The 22224-nt window shown below is 43.2% G+C and overlaps 1 protein-coding gene across 1 annotated transcript in view; it reads right to left on the reverse strand.

The window, feature by feature from the left end:
• Positions 1–22224, reverse strand: part of megf11 (multiple EGF-like-domains 11) — a 365505-nt gene that overhangs the window by 30585 nt on the left and 312696 nt on the right. The window contains exons 13-14 of the mRNA XM_072277965.1: positions 4803–4931; positions 468–596 (exon numbers count right to left, since the gene is read on the reverse strand). Of these exons, the coding sequence (XP_072134066.1) occupies positions 468–596; positions 4803–4931 (258 nt within the window). The remainder of the gene's footprint in view (positions 1–467; positions 597–4802; positions 4932–22224) is intronic.

The following is a 22224-nucleotide window of genomic DNA, read 5'->3' on the forward strand; positions in this document are numbered from 1 at the left end:
GAAAGGGTTAAATGGGAGGCGGGTAAATGGGAAGGGGATGACGTAGCTGGTGACTGAAAAAAGGCAGCACAGAGAAGCACCCAGTTGAACACTGGAGAGGGAGGGGGGAAATGAGGCACAGCACTGGAGGTAAGAGAGCGCAGGAAGGAACCCCATGGGAAGATTTCTCTGTATTTCCCTGTCTGCGTCGGCTTTGATTTCTTTTCAAATCCCATTCTCAGAATATTGACCCCTGGCATCTGGAAATCCCATAATTAGTTGTAACAATTTGATTTATTGATCAAAGACTCAATGCCATTAAAAAGTTAATAAAACATCAGCAAAATGTGTATTACAGAACAATGACCTGATCAATTTATTTTTAGCTGAAGGAATTAAGATTAATGACTGTGCAAATGAACAGTGTGCTGTTCCCCCACACGGTGGCAGGCTCGTCTTCGATTGTTGGAACTGAAACGGTTACTCACTCTGCGTGCAATACATGCCAGTCCAGCCCTGTGTACATCGACACTCTCCGTCATAAACACTGCACACTGCTCCGTTATGGCAGTTACATGTGTGGATGCAGTTGGGACCCCAGTAGCCTGAATGGCAAGCTGAACGGAATGAGAAACCAATGGATAAAGGAAGAGAAAGAAAACTTTACATGAGAGTAGCAGAATGGTTATTGCAAACACCGGCAAATGAGTTATGTCTTCCTAGGCATTTAGTGCACACATGGAACAGGATTGATCTTGAATTAGTTCTTATTTCAATTCATCATCATTTTGATTGATTAGAAAATATCCTAGTGAGAACACAGAACGTTACAGCGTAGGAATTTCTGTGTGCTTACCATGATCTGATTAAACTATCTCCATCAGCCTGCACGTGGTCCATAATCCTCTCACTCTTGCCCTTTCATGTACCTGTTTAAATTTCTCTTAAAAATGCTATCATATCTATTTCTACCACCTCCCCTAGCAGTGCATCCCAGACACTGTGCGTAGAAGAAACCTTGTACATCTCCTTCTTCATACATCACTTTCCCCTTCTTTAAACCTCTGCCCTCTAGTATTTGACATCTCTACCCTGGGTGAAAGACTCTCACTCTACCCTAACTAAGCCTCTGATCGTTCTATCAGGTCTCCACTGCCTCTGACACTTCAGGGAAAACATTCTAAGTTTGTTCAACCTTTCCTTATGGTAAATGCTCTCCAATCCAGGCAATGTCCCAGGGAACCTCATCTGCAAAGTTTCCATATCTTACTAGAGCAAGCTCTTCTTATGCCATAGACCTCTATCATTAACTGAGGGGTCCATAGACATCAGGTTAGGAACTTCTGTCCTAGATTATGGTGACTAGGGCTGCAGAGAAATGTGGCCTAACAAGGTTTTAAACAACTGCTACATGGCTCAGCAATGTTTATACTCAATGTCTCAGCTGGTGAAGGCAAGCCTTCAGAATGCCCTCTCTACTACCCGTTTCACCAGTGTTACCACGTTCAGGGAGCTACGGACTTGTACCCAACAGTGCTCCATAGGGTGTTGTAATTTACTTCATACTTCCTGCCTGCATTTGATGCACTAACATGCATTACCTCCCACTTGTCTAGTTTAATCTGCCATTTCTTCACCAAATTTTCTACTGATCTATAACTGACAATATTCCTACCCTCCATTATCATACTGATTTTCATGTTGTTTGCAAACCTATAATCAGACCACCTACACTTTCATCCAAAGCATTTACCAGTGCTGATCCTTGTAAAACAGCAGTGGTCACAGACTTCCAGTGAGAATAACACCACTGCACCATTACTCTCTGTCATCTATGATCAAGTCAATCCAATGTTTGTAGACTCTGCAATGTACATCTGAGTGACCTAATCTCCTGGACTAATTGACCATGAGGGTCTCTGTCAAAAGCTTTAATGAAGTCCACGTTGACAACATCAACTGCCTCAACCTCACCAACCATCTTCACTATCTCCTCAAAAAATACAATCAAATCAAATTTGTGAAATACAGCAGTAAAAACTAAAGGAAAATGTAATGGTTTGGACATCATAATTCAGTGATGCCTCCCAAATACGTTCTTAAAAAGGAAAGAGTGATCGTGTAGATCTACCATGTGGTGCAAAGTACTTTGGTTAACACTGCGGTATTCTTGGTTTACTATTATCCTTGCTGGTTCCTGGACCTGCCATCACGAGTGGGAAAGGGTGGCTTTGAACTCTTCTACGGGAAAAATCTCAATGCACCACAAAAGAAATGTCTAGAATTGCTCAATTTTGGCAGAAGAAATGCTGGGCCACAGGGTTATGTTGGAGCTGCAGTGAATGAATATGACCAATTTCACCCACGTTGTTCCCCATGTGTGCAGTAAATGCTAATCATCCCAACATGGAGCTATCTGTTGGCTCAATGTTTTCAGTAGATGACATCTATCACTCTCTGTCAATCATTCCAACCCCTTGTCTTACTGCCATCACATAATAGATTGCATCTGGAAGCCAGACAGCATGACCCAGGGGCGGTAAATGCATGAAAACAATATCTGGGAGGTAAGTGGAACATTTCAATTCTCAGTTTCACCAAGTGAAGCATTTCCTTCTGGTTACGTCTTGCCATGCGATGATTTATATATGACATTCCCAAGCCCGTTACCAAAACAAGGATGGTATAATGAGTATGTGTGTCTGCGAGCTGCCACAGTATGGGGAAGGGACTGTGCGCATTGTCGCTCGTGTCAAAACAATGCACTTTTTGGTCAGGCACATGGCCAGGAGGGAGGCATTAACCTCACGTGGCTATGACAAACCATAAATCAGCTCTCTGAATATCCCGATAAATAGCTCAAAAACAATGGCATAAAAAGTTGTCCCTTAAGAAAATCTCAAATAGACATTAATGTAAAACAGAAGTAACAACTTCAAACATCAGCACTTAAAATACAAAATAATCTAATAAGGCGTCAATAGAGAATTAAAATAATTCCTTCCATATTCTCGAATTTCATGTGTGTTTATCATTTATTTGGACCACAAGGGTGTTCTGAAAGAGCTATCTCACTCTACAAGGTAACCCAGAGTTAGCACAGGTTCATTCAACTAACTTGTTTATTTAGTGATTCAGGGAACAGGCCCTTCCAGGCCAACGAGCCACACAGCCCAGAAACTCACCAATTCATCACCAGTCCAATCACGGGACAATTTACAATGACCAATCAACCTACTAACTAGTAAGTCTTTGGACTATAGGAGGAAACCGTAGCACCCGGAGAAAACACATTCACAGAGACGAGGTACAAATGGCATCAAAACTGAACTCTGAACTCACCGAGCTGTAATAGCATCATACTAATCACTATGCTACCACAGTGCCCCTTCATATGAAATATATCCTCACAAGCAACAAACAGATTGCTGGTGTCAGACATGTCCTCATCCAAATTCCCCATATCTCTGAGTGTTGACTTGGCAAAATATGGGATCTACTTCTCATTAACGCCTTCTTCTGAGACAGTTCTAGCTCAGAGTGCCTAACATTGTTATGCAGTGATGCCCTGCAACTCTTGGCCGAGGGATTCTTGAACGATTCTTTGTGGGTTCAGTGAAAAAGGTGATCTGACGATACTCCACGTTCATCAGAGCGTTATGAAATTCAGAAAGCAGAGAATTTCACCTTCAAATTGTTTTCATTCATTTCACTCTTTTCCTCAACTTTGGGAAAGATCAGGATAATTGGGAAAAATTCCAGATGGGAGATGAGTTGAGTTTAATACAAGGGTTCCTTGTCCTGAAGTACAGGTGTGATGGGAGGTCGATGCAGATCCAACAACAACTTTTAAAGGTGAAAAAGATAAATTTACAGGTTCTGGGGACTGAGAGTAACAAGACAGATGAGTTAGCATTTTCAAAACACACCAGGAAGGTCCAAGACTCAAGAAATTTTGCAACTCACACAAAATGCTGGAGGAATTCAACAGGTCAGGTAGCATCTATGGAGGGGACTAAATAGTCAACGTTTTGATCTGAGACTCTTCAACAGGACCTTCATAGATGCTGGCTGAGCTACTGATTTCCTCCAGTATTTTGTGCACATTCCATCAGGAACTTCCTCTGTTTCCCTCCTGTTTCATTCAACTTGCAAAGTCTGTGCTGAATTTTGAAACTGTTATCTCATTAGTCTCAGTTCACCAACATTGGGGTACCTCCATCAATCACTGTCGAGGACGTCTTTAAAAGGCAGTGCCTCAAGAAGGTAGCATCCATCATTCACATCCTCACCATCTGGGACATGCCCTCTTCTCATTACCACCATCAGGGAGGAGGTACAGGAGCCTGAAGACACACACTCAATGTTTCATAAACAGATTTTTCCCCTTCACCATCAGATTTCTGAACGGGCCATGACCCCATGAACACTACCTCACCATTCCTCTTTTGTGTTATTTATTTTATTTGAAGTTCAGCAAATTTTACGGCTTGCACCATACCACTGTCATAAAACAAGAAATTTCACATCACAGCATATGTCAGTGATAATAACCCTAATTCTAATCTTGGTGCTGCACTTTAACCAGGATGTGCTTTAATCAGAAGAGAAGTTCAAGAAAATTAGCAAGGTTAATGGAATGGAATATACAAAATATATATCATGTATATTGTATAAAGTATAATTATGAATCTAACACTTTTTTTTCATCTAATTGTGACATTTGGTGGCAAATCACCAGATGCAGAGTAATTGACCGTCTGTGGAAAGACAGCAGGCAGCTTGTGAGGTGCTAGATAAATGAGTGTCGTCCTATCACTTACTCTGTGAGCAATCTCGTCCAATCCAGCCTGGGTAACACTGGCAGGAGCCATCGATAGGGTTGCAAGTGCCATTATTAGAGCAGTAGCAAGTGCCAGAACAGCTCTTGCCAAACGTCCCACTTGAACAGACTGTGGAAAGAAACACAACGCAGACCACATTCATTAGCGAGGTGTTGACACACAGGACTTTTTGTTTGGTAAAGTCATTCATTAAAAGCCTCCTCAAGATGCTACTATGTATGTAACCCTCTCACTGGGGCTCATATACAAACTTGACTTGTCAGCTGACTCCGCCAACAGCCTCGTGACTGAACGGTGAGGAGGCCACCTTTCATAAACAGTATATGTCTAGGGTCAGTGTGATTTGGGTTCACCTTTCATAAATGATATACGTCTGGGGTTGGCATGATTTGGGTTCACCTTTCATAAACAATATACATCTAGGGTTGGCATGGTTTGGGTTCAACCAAACAGGAACGGCGTGATGTTCCGATTAAAGGAACCTTGATTTGAGTGAATGCTGTGTAAATACTGCCCATACACAATTGTTGGTCATCAATAAATAACAGATGGTACATCAGATAAAATGATAAAGGAAGTATACTTACCAATTTCAACTTTATCAAGCAGTTAATAGGAAAAGAAAAGGGCCCATTACAGTTAAACCAGTCCAATGTGCACAGAACATTGGAGCTCACACTGGAGTCACTGGGGGTGTATCTTTTACTCAAGCACTGGACCCACCACATTCTGAACTTCCCTCGAAGTCCATCTTGAACAAACTGCCTCTCTGTCTCTCAGGAGTATTGGCCCTTCCTAGAGCCATTCATCTGCACAATGCACTTCTTGCAACAGGGACTCTATCCCCACGGCATTCTGCAGCATCTTCCCTTGTACTCCACTCCGCAACTCCCGCCAAAAGACCCCAAACCAGACTACTGTCTGTCACAAACCTCTCTCTAGAACCTTCTCCGGGTCCCACCATGCTGACTGGCTGACACAACATTCCTAAGTTGAACAACATGGCTTCTTACCTACAGCTGAAACCAAAACATTCTACCAGAGCGACACACTACCTTTGCCAAAAACGGCAATATGAAATACAGCATAGCAGTAGAAATCTTACCCAGGGCATTACATATAGAATCAGAATCAGATTTAACATCACTGACATATGTTGTGAAATTTGTTGTCTTTGCAGCAGCAGTATAATGTGATACATAATAATAGAAAAAACATGAATTACAGTATATATATAACATAGGTAAATTTTATTTCTATTTTTGCACTACTTATTTAAAAGTAGTGAGGTAGTGTTCATGGGTTCAATGTCCATTCAGAAACTGGATGACAGGGCGGAAGAAGCTGTTTCTGTATGAACCTTCAGGCTCCTGTACCTCCTTCCTGATGGTAACAATGAGAAGAGGACATGTCCTGGGTGATGTGGGTCCTTAATGATGGATGCCACATTTTTGAGGCATCACTCCTTGAAGATGTCCTGGATACTTCAGACGTTAGTGCCCATGATGGAGCTGACTAAGTTTACAACTATCTGCAGCTCATCTTGATCCTGTGCAGTAGAGCCCCTGTATCAAACGGTGATGCAGCCAGTTAGACTAGTCTCCTTGGTACATCTGTAGAAACTAGTGAGTGCCTTTTGTGACATAACAAATCTCCTAAAGAACTTCAAGAACTTCAATTTTCTCACTCTTGCTATTTCTGATCCCTCTATGAGGACTGGTGTGTGTTCCCTTTCTGAAGTCTATAATCAGTTCCTTGGTCTTACCGATGTTGAGTGCAAGGCTGTTGCTGTGACACCACTCAGCTAACTAATATATCTTGCTTCCGTACGCCCTCTCATCACCATCTGAAATTCTGCCAAGATGGTTGTATCATCAGCACATTTATAGATGGTATATGAGCTGTGCCTAGCCACACAGTCATGGGTGTAGGGAGAGTTGATCAGTGGACTAAGCACACATCCCTGAGATGCACCAGTTTTGATTGTCAGCGAGGTGGAGATGTTATTTCCAATCGGCACAGATTGTGGTCTTCGGTTAGGAAGTCGAGAACCCATTTGCAGAGGGAGGTACAGAGACCCACGTCTGGAGCTTTCCAACCAGAACTGTAGGAATGATAGTGTTAAATGCTGAGCTGTGGTCAATAAACAGCATCCTGACAGAGGTCATTTATTTGTCCAGGTGGTCCAAGGCAGCATGAAGAGCCAATGAGATCGCATCCACTATTGCGGCGATAGGCAAATTGCAGTTGGTCCAGGTCCTTGCTGAGACAGGAGTTTATTCTAGCCATGAGCAACCTCTCAAAGCATTTTATCACCATAGATCGTGTGCTTCTGGATAACAGTCGTTAAGGCAGCTCACCCTGCTCTTCTTGGGCACTGGTATAATTGTTGCCATTTTGAAGCAGATAGGAACTTCTGACCATAGCAATGAGAGGTTGAAAATGACATCCACAGCATAGTAAATTTTAAATTTTAAATTGTCCCACTCAGATCTAAAGATTTAATAACTGTGGAGGCTTTCTTACTCTTGTAGGATAACGTCTTTCCTAACAAGGGGGATCACTCTGCTTGGCAAGTGAGCCTTGTGGCTGTGAAACAATTTCAGGTTCTGGGACCTCTTCTATGGTGGTTGTAGGAGTTGACCCTGGGACTGCAAAAAGTGGTTCTGACAGCTCTGGCCACCTTTCTTCTCTAACAATTGACTCTGATCTCTTCAACTGATCGATGTCACCTCTGGATGACATCAGACACAATCTCCACTGTGTAGGAGGGTGGTCCAGTTCTGAGTACCCACTTCTGATCACCTCTATAGTCTCTCACCTGGACTGCTTGTCCAGGAGTGAAACACCAAACCTCCTTGCTTGAAGAGCCTTCAATTTGTCGCAGCTGTTTGTCCCGCATACTCCTCCCGAGATTGGGTTTGAGGAGATGCAAGCGTGAACACAAAGGATGACCAGGAACAGAATAGCTAGTGAGTTATTGGTTGTGGAGTGTGCTGCATTGCAATACGGAAGGAGGAAATTGGCAAGCTTCTGATTCAGTGTAAGTGTAGTGTACTCTGCTGACATTGCTCACAGAGAGTTCTTTAGACTCTGGACAAACTTTTCCACCAAGTCATTTGGGTGGCACAGTGCATATGCAATATGTCTTGGAATGACTGAAACTGTTCCATTTTTTGGAATGACTGAAATTGTTCTCCAACAAACTGTGGTCCATTGTCACTGACTGAGTGCTCTGGAAACCAGCCCTTGAGAAAAGGCCTCTCTACACTTCAACAGTATAGTCATAGTCATACTTTATTGATCCCGGGGGAAATTGGTAAAAATCTTCTGAGGTGTATATATTTCAATGCTAGGAGTATTGCGGGGAAGGCGGATGAGTTGAGGGCGTGGATTGACACGTGGAATTATGATGTTGTAGCAATTAGTGAAACTTGGCTACAGGAGGGGCAGGACTGGCAGCTTAATATTCCAGGGTTCCGATGTTTCAGATGTGATCGAGGCAGAGGAATGAAAGGTGGGGTAGTAGCATTGCTTGTTAGGGAAAATATTACAGCAGTGCTCAGGCAGGACAGATTAGAGGGCTTGTCTACTGAGTCCTTATGGGTGGAGCTGAGAAACAGGAAAGGTATGGCCACATTAGTGGGATTGTATTACAGACCACCCAATAGTCAACGAGACTTGGAAGAGCAAATCTGCAGAGAGGTAGCAGGCAACTGCAGGAAACATAAAGTTGTGGTGGTAGGGGATTTTAATTTTCCATACATTGATTGGGACTCCCATACTGTTAGGGGTCTAGATGGTTTAGAGTTTGTAAAATGTGTTCAGGAAAGTTTTCTAAATCAATATATAGAGGGACCAACTAGAGAGGATGCAATATTGGATCTCCTGTTAGGTAACGAATTAGGGCAAGTGACAGAAGTCTGTGTAGGGGAGCACTTTGGTTCCAGTGATCATAACACCATTAGTTTCAATTTGATCATGGACAAGGATAGATCTGGTCCTAGGGTTGAGGTTCTGAACTGGAAGAAGGCCAAATTTGAAGAAATGAGAAAGGATCTAAAAAGCGTGGATTGGGACAGGTTGTTCTCTGGCAAAGATGTGATTGGTAGGTGGGAAGCCTTCAAAGGGGAAATTTTGAGAGTGCAGAGTTTGTATGTTCCTGTCAGGATTAAAGGCAAATTGAATAGGAATAAGGAACCTTGGTTCTCAAGGGATATTGCAACTCTGATAAAGAAGAAGAGGGAGTTGTATGAAATGTATAGGAAACAGGGGGTAAATCAGGTGCTTGAGGAGTATAAGAAGTGCAAGAAAATACTTAAGAAAGAAATCAGGAGGGCTAAGAGAAGACATGAGGTTGCCTTGGCAGTCAAAGTGAAGGATAATCCAAAGAGCTTTTAGAAGTATATTAAGAGCAAAAGGATTGTAAGGGATAAAATTGGTCCTCTTGAAGATCAGAGTGGTCGGCTTTGTGCGGAACCAAAGGAAATGGGGGAGATCTTATATAGGTTTTTTGTGTCTGTATTCACTAAGGAAGCTGGCATGAAATCTATGGAATTGAGGGAATCAAGTAGTGAGGCCATGGAAACTGTACAGATTGAAAAGGAGGAGGTGCTTGCTGTCTTGAGAAAAATTAAAGTGGATAAATCCCCGGGACCTGACAGGGTGTTTCCTCGGACCTTGAAGGAGACTAGTGTTGAAATTGCGGGGGCCCTGGCAGAAATATTTAAAATGTCGCTGTCTATGGGTGAAGTGCCGGAGGATTGGAGAGTGGCTCATGTTGTTCCGTTGTTTAAAAAAGGATCGAAAAGAATAATCCGGGAAATTATAGGCCGGTGAGTTTAACGTCAGTAGTAGGTAAGTTATTGGAGGGAGTACTAAGAGACAGAATCTACAAGCATTTAAATAGACAGGGGCTTATTAGGGAGAGTCAACATGGCTTTGTTGCGTGGTAGGTCATGTTTGACCAATCTGTTGGAGTTTTTTGAGGAGGTTACCAGGAAAGTGGATGAAGGGAAGGCAGTGGATATTGTCTACATGGACTTCAGTAAGGCCTTTGACAAGGTCCTGCATGGGAGGTTAGTTAGGAAAATTCAGTCGCTAGGTATACATGGAGAGGTGGTAAATTGGATTAGACATTGGCTCGATGGAAGAAGCCAGAGAGTGGTGGTAGAGAATTGCTTCTCTGAGTGGAGGCCTGTGACTCGTGGTGTGCCACAGGGATCAGTGCTGGGTCCATTGTTATTTGTCATCTATATCAATGATCTGGATGATAATGTGGTAAATTGGATCAGCAAGTTTGCTGATGATACAAAGATTGGAGGTGTAGTAGACAGTGAGGAAGGTTTTTGAAGCCTGCAGAGGGACTTGGACCATCTGGAAAAATGGGCTGAAAAATGGCAGATGGAGTTTAATACTGACAAGTGTGAGGTATTGCACGTTGGAAGGACAAACCAACATAGAACATACAGGGTTAATGGTAAGGCACTGAGGAGTGCAGTGGAACAGAGGGATCTGGGAATACAGATACAAAATTCCCTAAAAGTGGCGTCACAGGTAGATAGGGTCGTAAAGAGAGCTTTTGGTACATTGGCCTTTATTAATCAAAGTTTTGAGTATAAGAGCTGGAATGTTATGATGAGGTTGTATAAGGCATTGGTGAGGCCGAATCTGGAGTATTGTGTTCAGTTTTGGTCACCAAATTACAGGAAGGATATAGGTAAGGTTGAAAGAGTGCAGAGAAAGTTTGTAAGGATGCTGCCGGGACTTGAGAAACTCAGTTACAGAGAAAGGTTGAATAGGTTAGGACTTTATTCCGTGGAGCGTAGAAGAATGAGGGGAGATTTGATAGAGGTATATAAAATTATGATGGGTATAGATAGAGTAAATGCAAGCAGGTTTTTTCCACTGAGGCAAGGGGAGAAAAAAACCAGAGGACATGGGTTAAGGGTGACGGGGGAAAAGTTTAAAGGGAACATTAGGGGGGGCTTCTTCACACTGGGAGTATGGAATGAGCGGCCAGACAAGGTGGTAAATGCGGGTTCTTTTTTAGCATTTAAGAATAAATTGGACAGATGGGAGGTGTATGGAGGGATATGGTCCGTGTGCAGGTCAGTGGGACTAGGCAGGAAATGGTTCGGCACAGCCAAGAAGGGCCAAAAGGCCTGTTTCTGTGCTGTAGTTTCTATGGTTCATTACAGTTGCACCATAAATAATTAAATAGTAATGAATCCATAAATAATTAAATAGTAATATGTAAATTATGCCAGGAAATAAGTCCAGGACCAGCCTATTGGTTCAGGGTGTCTTATCCTCCAAGGGAGGAATTGTAAAGTTTGATAGCCACAGGCAGGAATGACTTCCTATGACACTCTGTGTTGCATCTCGGTGGAATGAGTCCCTGGCTGAATGTACTCCTGTGCCCACTCAGTACATTATGTAGTGGATGGGAGACATTGTCCAAGATGGCATGCAACTTGGACAGCATCCTCTTTTCAGACACCACTGTCAGAGAGTCCAGTTCCATCCTCCCAACATCACTGGCCTTACGAATGAGTTTGTTGATTCTGTTGGTGTCTGCTACCCTCAGCCTGCTGCCCCAGCACACAACATATGAGGCTGTAGTAGAGGCTATTGAGAACACTTCTGGCCACTTTGTAGCTGCATCCATTACTACCAAGAAATTTGTGCCCATGAATGGTCCGGGAAAATCCAAATGAATCCTCTGCCAGGCCAATGCAGGCCATTCCCAGGGGTGGACAGGCACTTCTCTTGGCATCTTGAAGAGAGCATGGCAAGTTGCTGATCTGTTGATCTACCCCAGGACACCAGACTAAGCTCCAAGCTAACACTTACACTTTGACCACTTTGTATTTCTGGCATGTAGTTCCTCCAACACTTAGTTCTCAGATTGGATGGTACAACAATTCTCCATCCCCACAGAAGGCAAACTCCATCAAGGGCAGGTTCATCCCGGCACTGGTAAAAATGGGCAAACTGGAGTTTCTGCTACTCATTTCAGCCATTTTGTGTGGCCATGTAGACCTGAGACAGTATGGGGTCTTTTCCTGTTTCCTTACTGCTGTAATAAGGAGAATTTTGATTTGTATTCTGGAGAATATGCCGAGGAGTATCCTCTTTTGTAAAGTTTTCCAGTATTTCCTTTTCTAGGGGTAAATGGATTCCATGATTAGTCATCCTCTTGAATTTGATTTTGTAATTCTGTCCTCCAAGAACCAGAGCCCACCTCTGCATTTGTGCTGCTGCAGTCAGTGGAACAGCCTTCTGTAGATTGAAAATGGACACTAAGGGTTGATGATGAGTAATGAGGGTAAACTCTCACCCACACAAGTACTGGTTGTGACACTTTACAGCCAAACCAGACTCAAGGCCTCTCCGACGGTGTGTGTAACTTTTCTCTGCAGTGGTAAGGGAATGTGCTGCAATGGCCATGGGTGCCCCTTCCATCACTCATGACATGTGATATGACTGCAGCTATCCCATAAGGTGAGGTGTCACACACAAGCTTCACTGGATGATGTTGATCATAACGTGAGTACAGTGCCAGACCTCGCCATTTCCTTTACCTTATGGAACATCACCTCATACTACTTTGTCCATTGCCATTTCTCCAGTGATCAGTTCAAGGGGCGGAGCATGTTTGCCAGGTTTGGCAGGAACCTGTTACAGTAATTGACAAGTCCTGAAAGGAACCGCAACTGCGACACCTACATTGGCCTTGGGGCATCTACCACTGCTTGAATTTTCTTAGCTCACTTGTGTAATTCTTGTGCATCAATGGCGTGACCACAGTAAGTGATGCTTGGTAGGCCGTTCTCTGAGTCCATAATCTCCTAATGCTTTTAGATAGATAGATAGATAGATAGATATACTTTATTGATCCCGAGGGAAATTTTAACACTGTCTTGAGATTTTGGAGATGCTCCTTGTCATCCTTACCAGCAGCAATGATGTCATCCAGGTAACACTGAGTGTTTGGACAGCTTTGCAGTACCTGGTCCATAACTTTCTGCCAGAGTGCAGGTCCAGATGCCACTTCAAAAAAATAAGCCTATCATAGTGATAAAGCCCTTTGTGAGTGCTTATAGTGAGAAGGACTTTGGACTCTTCTTCCATCTCCATCTGTAGTAGGCCTCAGTTATGTTCACTTAGCTTAAGTGTTTGCCCACAGAAAGGTTTGCAAAACTATCCTCTATGCTGGCCAGAGGGTATTGATCTACTTTCAGACCTGGGTTGATGGTGACCTTAAAATCACCACAGATCCTGGTAGGTCCATTCTTCTTTGCTATTGGGACCACTGGCATTGCCCATGGGCTCCACTCAATCTTGGAAAGAATTCCTGTAGCTTCCATGTGATCCACTTTTATTCCTAACTATAACTCAATTGCATCTCTCTCTGCGGTTTCCATTGACGTAGCTATTTCAACTGCTCTTTTAAATGTAATTTGTGCTTCAGTTTGGAGCTGTTTTTGAATGCTTTCTTGTAAGATCCATAAAACTAAACAATCCCTCAGTGCATCATTAAGCCCATCATTGAACTAACAATGCTCAGACAACTTCTTCAATTCAGGCACAATGCTAAAATGGACTCCTCTCCCTTTTGATCCAACTTATGAAACCTAAAGCATTCTGCAATTAACAATGGTTTTGGTTCTAAGTGTTCCTGCATTACTTCCACAATTTCAGCAAAGCTCATTTCAGCTAGTTTGGTAGGAGCTGTCAAACTCCTAAGCAAACTGTATAGCTTTAAACCCAACACACTCAGCAAAACTAGTACCCACTTCTCATTGGCTATTCCATTTGCTTTAAAATACTGCTCAATCTGTTCAGTATAGAGTTATCTCTTGTGCAATCAAACATGTCAATCTTTCTGATGTAGCCAGCCTTTTCTGCTTTTTTTATGACTATTATCACCTGGTACTCACTGTCTATAAACTGCGAATTCTTCTGTTTTCTGCCTTTTTAAAAAAACTCATCCATCTTTCCTTTTGTGAATAAAACATGCTGCTTCGAAGGGGGAAAAAACATGCTTTGCTTTTTTAAAAAGCTCGACTGCTTCTTGCTGCACTTTTTTTTAAAACTCAAAGGTCTCACTGTGCTTCAACAGGTAGAGGTTGCTAGGGTTTGTTTACAACTTTCTCGTCACAACTATGATGGTTCCTATCTCTAAAAAACAAAAACTAATTGAAAGGAAAGCAAGGGAGCTGGGAATATGAGTCTAACTTGGTTTTTACTTCAAGTGAGGCACACATGTATGCCATTTCCATACTTGTATATAATATTACAATATTACTCAAACATTACTGAAATATTAAGTACACAACACATCAATTTAGGACAGAGATGAGAAAGGGTTTCTTTCACCAGGGGTGGTGGATCTGTGGAATTGTTTGCCAGGGATGGCTATGGAGGTCAAGTCATTGAGTATATTTAAAATGGAGGTTGATAGGGTCTTGGTTAGTCAGGGCGTGAAGTTCTTGGGGAGAAGGCAGGAGAATGGGGTTGAGGGGGATAATAAATTAGCCATAATGGAATGGTAGAGCAGGCTCACTGGGCTGAATGGCTGAATTTTGCTCCTATGTCTTATGGTCTTGTGGCCTTCCTCATTTCTCCGCAGCAAAGACCATCTAGCCAAAGCTACCCAGCCCTGGTCACTACTACTCTGCTCTGCCTACAAAACCACTCTAACATCCCCTTGTTGTGCCCAGGCAGCATGGTAGCACAGCAGTAGGCAGTCAGCATAACGCTCTACAGTACCAGCAATCAGGGATAAATCTCCTCTGCTGTCTGGAAAGTATTCTTTCTGTGAATGTGCAGGTTTCCTCCGGGTTAGTAAGTTGTAAGTTAGTAAGACATAGGAGCAGAATTCCACAGATGCTATGTTGGCATCAGAAGTGTGGTAACACTTGCGGACTGCATTGCGCGTCCCTGGACTGTGCTGGTCGTTGATGCAAACAACACATTTCACTGTATGTCTTGATGTTTCGATGTACACATGGCAAATAAAACTAACCTTTATCTTTACCTCTTGTTCATGAGACTGGCAAAGAGTGAGGGGGTTAAAATGTGCCAAGCCATCACTGTGAGGATAATGAGCTGTAAGGATACAAGTTTCATAGTCATAGTCATACTTTATTGATCCCGAGGGAAATTGCTTTTCGTTACAGTTGCACCATAAATAATTAAATAGTAATAAAACCATAAATAAAATAGTAATATGTAAATTATGCCAGGAAATAAGTCTTTAGCACTGGCAACCTATTGACTCTACAATACAAAGCAGCAATGGGAATGCCATGCCATTTTGTATTATGGAAAACCACATCCACGTGAGCCTCTGCCTTTGACTGTCAAGGACATCTGTAGGTGTAATAAAGGCATTTCAGAGCACACCACAGGACTGATCAGTCAGTGCATGAATCCCTGAGGAAACGCAGAGCAATAAAATGGACAAGGGGCAAGTGAGGGCAGTCAGTCTGAGAAATTCAACAAATGCAATCATACGAGTTCTGCAGCCTCAGCAGCTGTCATCCAGCATCGAGGAACAGCCTCACTGAGAGCAGAGAGAAGTGAGTGATTGCAGTAGCCTCAGTATGTTGTGTTACCTGGAACTATGACACTGGGCTTTGGTTCAGTCTGTGTTTTAACACTTCAGCTGCCCTCTCATTCCAAGTATCCGGCTGGCAATTTTCTTCCCTTCTCTCTAACCCATTGTTAGATGTTACTGCTATCTCCACACTGGACACATACCCCATAACCTCTCCTGAAATGATTAGACCTACATCTCCTGTTGAATCTTATTTTTGTGCTCAGCCCTTTTGGACATACAATTTGCTAAAAACTTTCTGACATTACAACAGCATGAGGTGTGTGGGGCGTACCCTTCTGCAGGGATGTGTTATTCTAATACCGGGGTTCCCAACCTGGGATCCATAGACCTCTCGGTTAATGGTAGGGGTCCATGGCATAGAATGGTTGGGATCCCCCATTCTAATGCAATGACCTGGGTGCATTACAATCACAGACCTCTGAGTTTCACAGCCTACATTAATGATTTGGCTGAGGGAATCAAGGGCAATACATCCAAGTGTGCTGATATTACCAAACTGGGTGGCAGTGTTGAATTTGAAGAGGATGCAGAGGGCTTTGGGGAATATAGACAGGTGGCTTAGGAAATGGCAGATGGAATACAGTACACTGTGGATAGATCTGAACACATCCACCTTGGAAGCAGAAATAGAAAGGCAAAATATATTTTAAACAGTGTGAGATTGAAAAGCGCTGATGTTCAGAGGGTGGTCTGTCAGAGAATTTGAAGTCTAAGACTAGAATTTCTTGAGCTTAGAAGAATGAGAAGTGATTTCATTCAAACATATAAATGTCTTATACTGTACATACAGTATACAGCACAGACACAGGCCATTTGGCCAACTTGTCCATGCTGACCAAGGTGCCTTCCTGAACTAGTCCCGTGTCCCTGCATTTTTCCTGTATCCCTCTAAACCTTTCCTATCCATGTACCTATTCATATGTAATGTGTGGTGGCAGACTAGCACAGTGATTAGAGTAATGCTTTAAAAGCGCCAGCCAGCGATCAGCGTTCACCTTCTGCAAGGAGTTTGTACATTCTCCCGGTGACCACGTGTGTTTCCTGTGGGTGCTCCGGTTTCATTCTACATTTCAAAGACATGTAGATTACGGTCAGTAAGTTGTGAGCATGCTATGTTGACACCAGGCATCGGTGACACTTGCAGGTTACCCTAGTACATCCTCGAACTGCATGTGATGTTGACAAAAATGACGCATTTCACTGAATGTTTCAATGTTTTGATGTACATGTGACAAATAAAAAGCTAATCTTATAATCCGCCTTTACCACTTCCTCTGACAGGGATGTGTGCTTAGCCTGTGTGGCTAAGGCAAAGCTCAAATGCCATCCATAAGTTTACTGAAGTTACAACCGTCGTTGGCAGAATCTCAGATGGTGACGAGTGGGCATACAGGAGTGGGATATACCAACTAGATGAGTGGTGTAGTAGCAACAACATTGCACTCAACATCAGTAGTAAGACTAAAGAGCTGATTGTGGGCTTCAGGAAGGGTAAGACGAGGGAACACAAACCAATCCTCAGAGGGATCAGAAGGGGACAGAGTGAGCAATTTCAAGTTCCTGGGTGTCAAGATCTCTGGGGACCTAACCTGGATGCAACATATTGATGCAGCTATAAAGTGGACAAGACAGTGGCTATGTTTTATTAGGAGACTGAGGAAATTTGGTTTGTCACCTACAATACTTGAACACTTCTACAGATGTACCACGGAGAGCATTCTGACTGGCTGCATCACTGGGGGTGGGGGGTCCACTGCACAGGGTCAAAGTAAGTTGTAGAAAGTTGGAAAATTAGTCAGCTCTATCATGGGTACTAGTCTGCCGTAGTATCCAAGACATCTTCAAGGAGTGGTGCCTCAGCAAGGCGATGTCCATCATTAAGGGCTTCCAGTACCCAGGGCATGCCCTTTTCTCACTGTTACCATCAGGAAGGAGGTACAGAATCCTGAAGGCACACACTCAGCGATTCAGAAACAGCTTCTTCCCCTCTGCCATCCGATTCCTAAATGGACATTGAACCGTTGAACACTACCTTAATACTTATTTTTAAATTTCTGTTTTTGCACGACTTACTTTAACTTAACTATTTAAGGTAACTGTAATTCAGTTTTCTTTAATATATTATTTTGTATTGCATTGAACTGCTGGTGCAAAGTTAACAAATTTCATGACATATGCCAGAGATATTTAACCTGATTTTGATATAACGACCATCATCTGTGTGAAAAAGCTGCCTCACAAATCCATTTTAAATTGTCCCCCTTTGAGCTGAAACATTTTCCCTCCCCTTTTAGATCCTACTACCCTGGAAAAGACTGGGAAAAGAGTTTCTTAAATGTCCTCAATGTATCTGCCTCTATCACCATCCCTGGCAGCACGTTCTACACACTCACAACTCTCTGTGTACAAAAACCCACCTCTAACATCCCCCCTATACTTTCCCCAATTGCCTCAAAATGTTGTCCCCTTGTATTTGCCACTTCCATCCTGGGTAAGAGGTGCTGGCTGTCTACTCTATCTATGCCTCTTATCATCTTGTACACCTCTGTCAAGTCACCTCTCGTCCTCCTTATCTCCAAAGGCAATAGCCCTTACTTGCTTAACCCGTCCTCATAAAACACGCTCTCTAATCCAGGCAGCATTCTGGTAAATCTCCTCTGCACCCTCTCTAAAACTTCCACACCCTTCCTATAAAGAGGCGACCAGAGTGCTAAACGTTATACAGTACTGTACTGTGAACATACTGTATACGTAAGTAGGGTGCCCAAGACCTTTGCACAGTACTGTTTGCTAGATGACATCACTTCAGTTTATGCTGTGACTTCTAATTGTGGCTTCCCTACAGCTTATTGATTCCACCACAGAGCAGATTAAAATTTAGCAGCACTTGAAAGAATTTGTTTCATCCACTCCAACCCAATCTCGTTAATTGTCTGACTGCTATAAGGGGCTTTCATTTCTTCAGTGTTTATTTGTGTTTACTCAGAGGTGGGCCCGAACTGGACGCTCTGCATTGTTGTAACGACAGTCGGAGCACACAGCTGGGAGCTGCAGCAGGCACAGCCGTAAGCCTGATTCAGATTCACATCGAAACACGCAGTGAAATGTTTTGTTTGCGTGAACAACCAACACAACCTAACGATGTGCTGGGGGCAGCCCGCAAGTGCCACCGGGCATTCTGGTGCCAACATAGCAAGCCCACAATGTTCAGCAGAGCAACACAAGCAACGGTAATGACAACGAAACAAAACAACAGCAGCAAAACAAACGCCTTTCTCACCTTTCCACCCACTCTCTCTCTCTCACACACACACACACACACACACACACACACACACACACACACACACACACACACACACACACACACACACACACACAGACACAGACAGGTCCTCAATGCCACACTAGGCTGCCTCCGGGCCACCAGTCCTCGGCCCTGGACTCTCAGAGTTTAAGGTGCTGAGCTGAAATTAGGAAGAAAAAGATGGTGCTTGGAAAGAGAATGGCAGGGTAAAATCAAGAAAAACACCAAGATCAGTAATTTTGTGAAGGAATGAGAACTCAGAAGGAATGAGTGGGTCATGTTAGAGCTTGAAATGGCAGCCCGAGTGTGGAGATGGCTGAGATGACTTTGCATCTGTGTTAATGGTTGAGGGAGGTGATGCATGTATTGGTGCTAAGGAGGTGAAATACTGAACTGATAAACACAGAGGAAGAGATGATGCTGTAATTGACGGTGGATATGCAATGGCAAGCATTTAAGGATTGCATGGATGAACTACAACAATTGTTCATCCCAGTTTGGCAAAAGAATAAATCAAGGAAGGTAGTGCACCTGTGGCTGACAAGAGAAATTAGGGATAGTATCAATTCCAAAGAAGAAGCATACAAATTAGCCAGAAAAAGTGGCTCACCTGAGGACTGGGAGAAATTCAGAGTTCAGCAGAGCAGGGCAAAGGGCTTAATTAGGAAGGGGAAAAAAGATTATGAGAGAAAACTGGCAGGCAACATAAAAACGGACTGTAAAAGCTTTTATAGATATGTAAAAAGGAAAAGACTGGTAAAGACAAATGTAGGTACCCTACAGACAGAAACAGGTGAATTGATTATGGGGAGCAAGGACATGGCAGACCAATTGAATAATTACTTTGGTTCTGTCTTCACTAAGGAGGACATAAATAATCTTCCAGAAATAGTAGGGGACAGAGGGTCCAATGAGATGGAGGAACTGAGCGAAATACATGTTAGTAGGGAAGTGGTGTTGGGTAAATTGAAGGGATTAAAGGCAGGTAAATCCCCAGGGCCAGATGGTCTGCATCCCAGCGTGCTTAAGGAAGTAGCCCAAGAAATAGTGGATGCATTAGTGATAATTTTTCAAAACTCGTTAGATTCTGGACTAGTTCCTGAGGATTGGAGGGTGGCTAATGTAACTCCACTTTTTAAAAAAGGAGGGAGAGAGAAACCGGGGAATTATAGACCGGTTAGCCTAACGTCGGTGGTGGGGAAACTGCTGGAGTCAGTTATCAAGGATGTGATAACAGCACATTTGGAAAGCGGTGAAATGATCGGACAAAGTCAGCATGGATTTGTGAAAGGAAAATCATGTCTGACGAATTTCATAGAATTTTTTGAGGATGTAACTAGTAGAGTGGATAGGGGAGAACCAGTGGATGTGGTATATTTGGATTTTCAGAAGGCTTTTGACAAGGTCCCACACAGGAGATTAGTGTGCAAACTTAAAGCACACGGTATTGGGGGTAAGGTATTGGTGTGGGTGGAGAGTTGGTTAGCAGACAGGAAGCAAAGAGTGGGAATAAACGGGACTTTTTCAGAATGGCAGGCGGTGACTAGTGGGGTACCGCAAGGCTCAGTGCTGGGACACCAGTTGTTTACAATATATATTAATGACTTGGATGAGGGAATTAAATGCAGCATCTCCAAGTTTGCGGATGACACGAAGCTAGGTGGCAGTGTTAGCTGTGAGGAGGATGCTAAGAGGATGCAGGGTGACTTGGATAGGTTGGGTGAGTGGGCAAATTCATGGCAGATGCAATTTAATGTGGATAAATGTGAAGTTATCCACTTTGGTGGCAAAAATAGGAAAACAGATTATTATCTGAATGATGGCCGATTAGGAAAAGGGGAGGTGCAACGAGACCTGGGTGTCATTATACACCAGTCATTGAAAGTGGGCATGCAGGTACAGCAGGCGGTGAAAAAGGCAAATGGTACGCTGGCATTTATAGCAAGAGGATTCGAGTACAGGAGCAGGGAGGTACTACTGCAGTTGTACAAGGCCTTGGTGAGACCACACCTGGAGTATTGTGTGCAGTTTTGGTCCCCTAATCTGAGGAAAGACATCCTTGCCATAGACGGAGTACAAAGAAGGTTCACCAGATTAATTCCTGGGATTGCAGGACTTTCATATGAAGAAAGACTGGATGAACTGGGCTTGTACTCGTTGGAATTTAGAAGATTGAGGGGGGATCTGATTGAAACGTATAAAATCCTAAAGGGATTGGACAGGCTAGATGCAGGAAGATTGTTCCCGATGTTAGGGAAGTCCAGAACGAGGGGTCACAGTTTGAGGATAAAGGGGAAGCCTTTTAGGACTGAGATTAGGAAAAACTTCTTCACACAGAGAGTGGTGAATCTGTGGAATTCTCTGCCACAGGAAACAGTTGAGGCCAGTTCATTGGCTATATTTAAGAGGGAGTTAGATATGGCCCTTGTGGCTATGGGGATCAGGGGGTATGGAGGGAAGGCTGGTGCAGGGTTCTGAGTTGGATGATCAGCCATGATCATAATAATTGGCGGTGCAGGCTCGAAGGGCCGGATGGCCTACTCCTGCACCTATTTTCTATGTTTCTATGTAAGAGGTTTAGCATCTTAAAATACTGATAGATCACCCTGTCAGGGTAAATCATACCACAAACAGCAAGGGAGGAAACAGCCCGGGCTTTGACAATAATTTCCTACTCCTTTTGGCTAAAAGTATAGTGGTGAAAGAATGGAGTGTTGCTGGTGTGGTTCTGTGGTTTAAAGAGAGACAATGAGGGCAAAATGACTGTCTTTGCTGAGGATAGAACAGCTGATGGAGTCTGCAAGCTTTAGTGACGTGTTTGACACATGGCAGATTGAAAGAGAAAAGTAAAGCCCATGGGATCCAAGGGGAAGTGGCAAGTTGGGATAAACATTTTCTGAATGGGAGGAAACAGAGGGTAGTGACCAGCACACCTTTAGTCATTGGGTTCCACCTTGGTCTAGAGATTAAAGACTGGGCCTCACCATCAGAGTTAACAAAAAATGCAAGTGAGGAAAGAAGTACTTGGCAAAGAGAAGGTGTTGAAGGGCTGGTTAGGTGAGCAAAGAAGTGGCAAGTGGAATTCAGGCCCAAGAATTGTGAGGACAATATGACAAGAGTATAAACAGTAGGATATCAAACAAGGAGGGATATTGGAGAGTGCATCCACACATTGACAGGGATTTGGCAGGTTGGATAAGGTGGTTAAGATACGTAGTACATAGGTTGTGAGCCTTTATTGACCAAGGTATTGAAAGCAAATGCATGTAAGTCATACTAAAGAAATGTTAGTTAGGACTCTGATGCAGTCCTGGTCACACTGCAGAAAGAATGTGACTGCGCTACAGAGTATTCAAGGAAAATTTACAAAGATCTTGCCAGGCTTTGAAGATTACAGCACTAATCAAAGATGGTTGTGTTCTGTGTTGATCTGCTGGACATAGTAGGTATGCTATGTGGTGATG

Source organism: Mobula birostris, chromosome 14 (assembly GCF_030028105.1).
Source record: "Mobula birostris isolate sMobBir1 chromosome 14, sMobBir1.hap1, whole genome shotgun sequence".
In the NCBI taxonomy this organism is placed as follows: Eukaryota; Metazoa; Chordata; class Chondrichthyes; order Myliobatiformes; family Myliobatidae; genus Mobula; species Mobula birostris.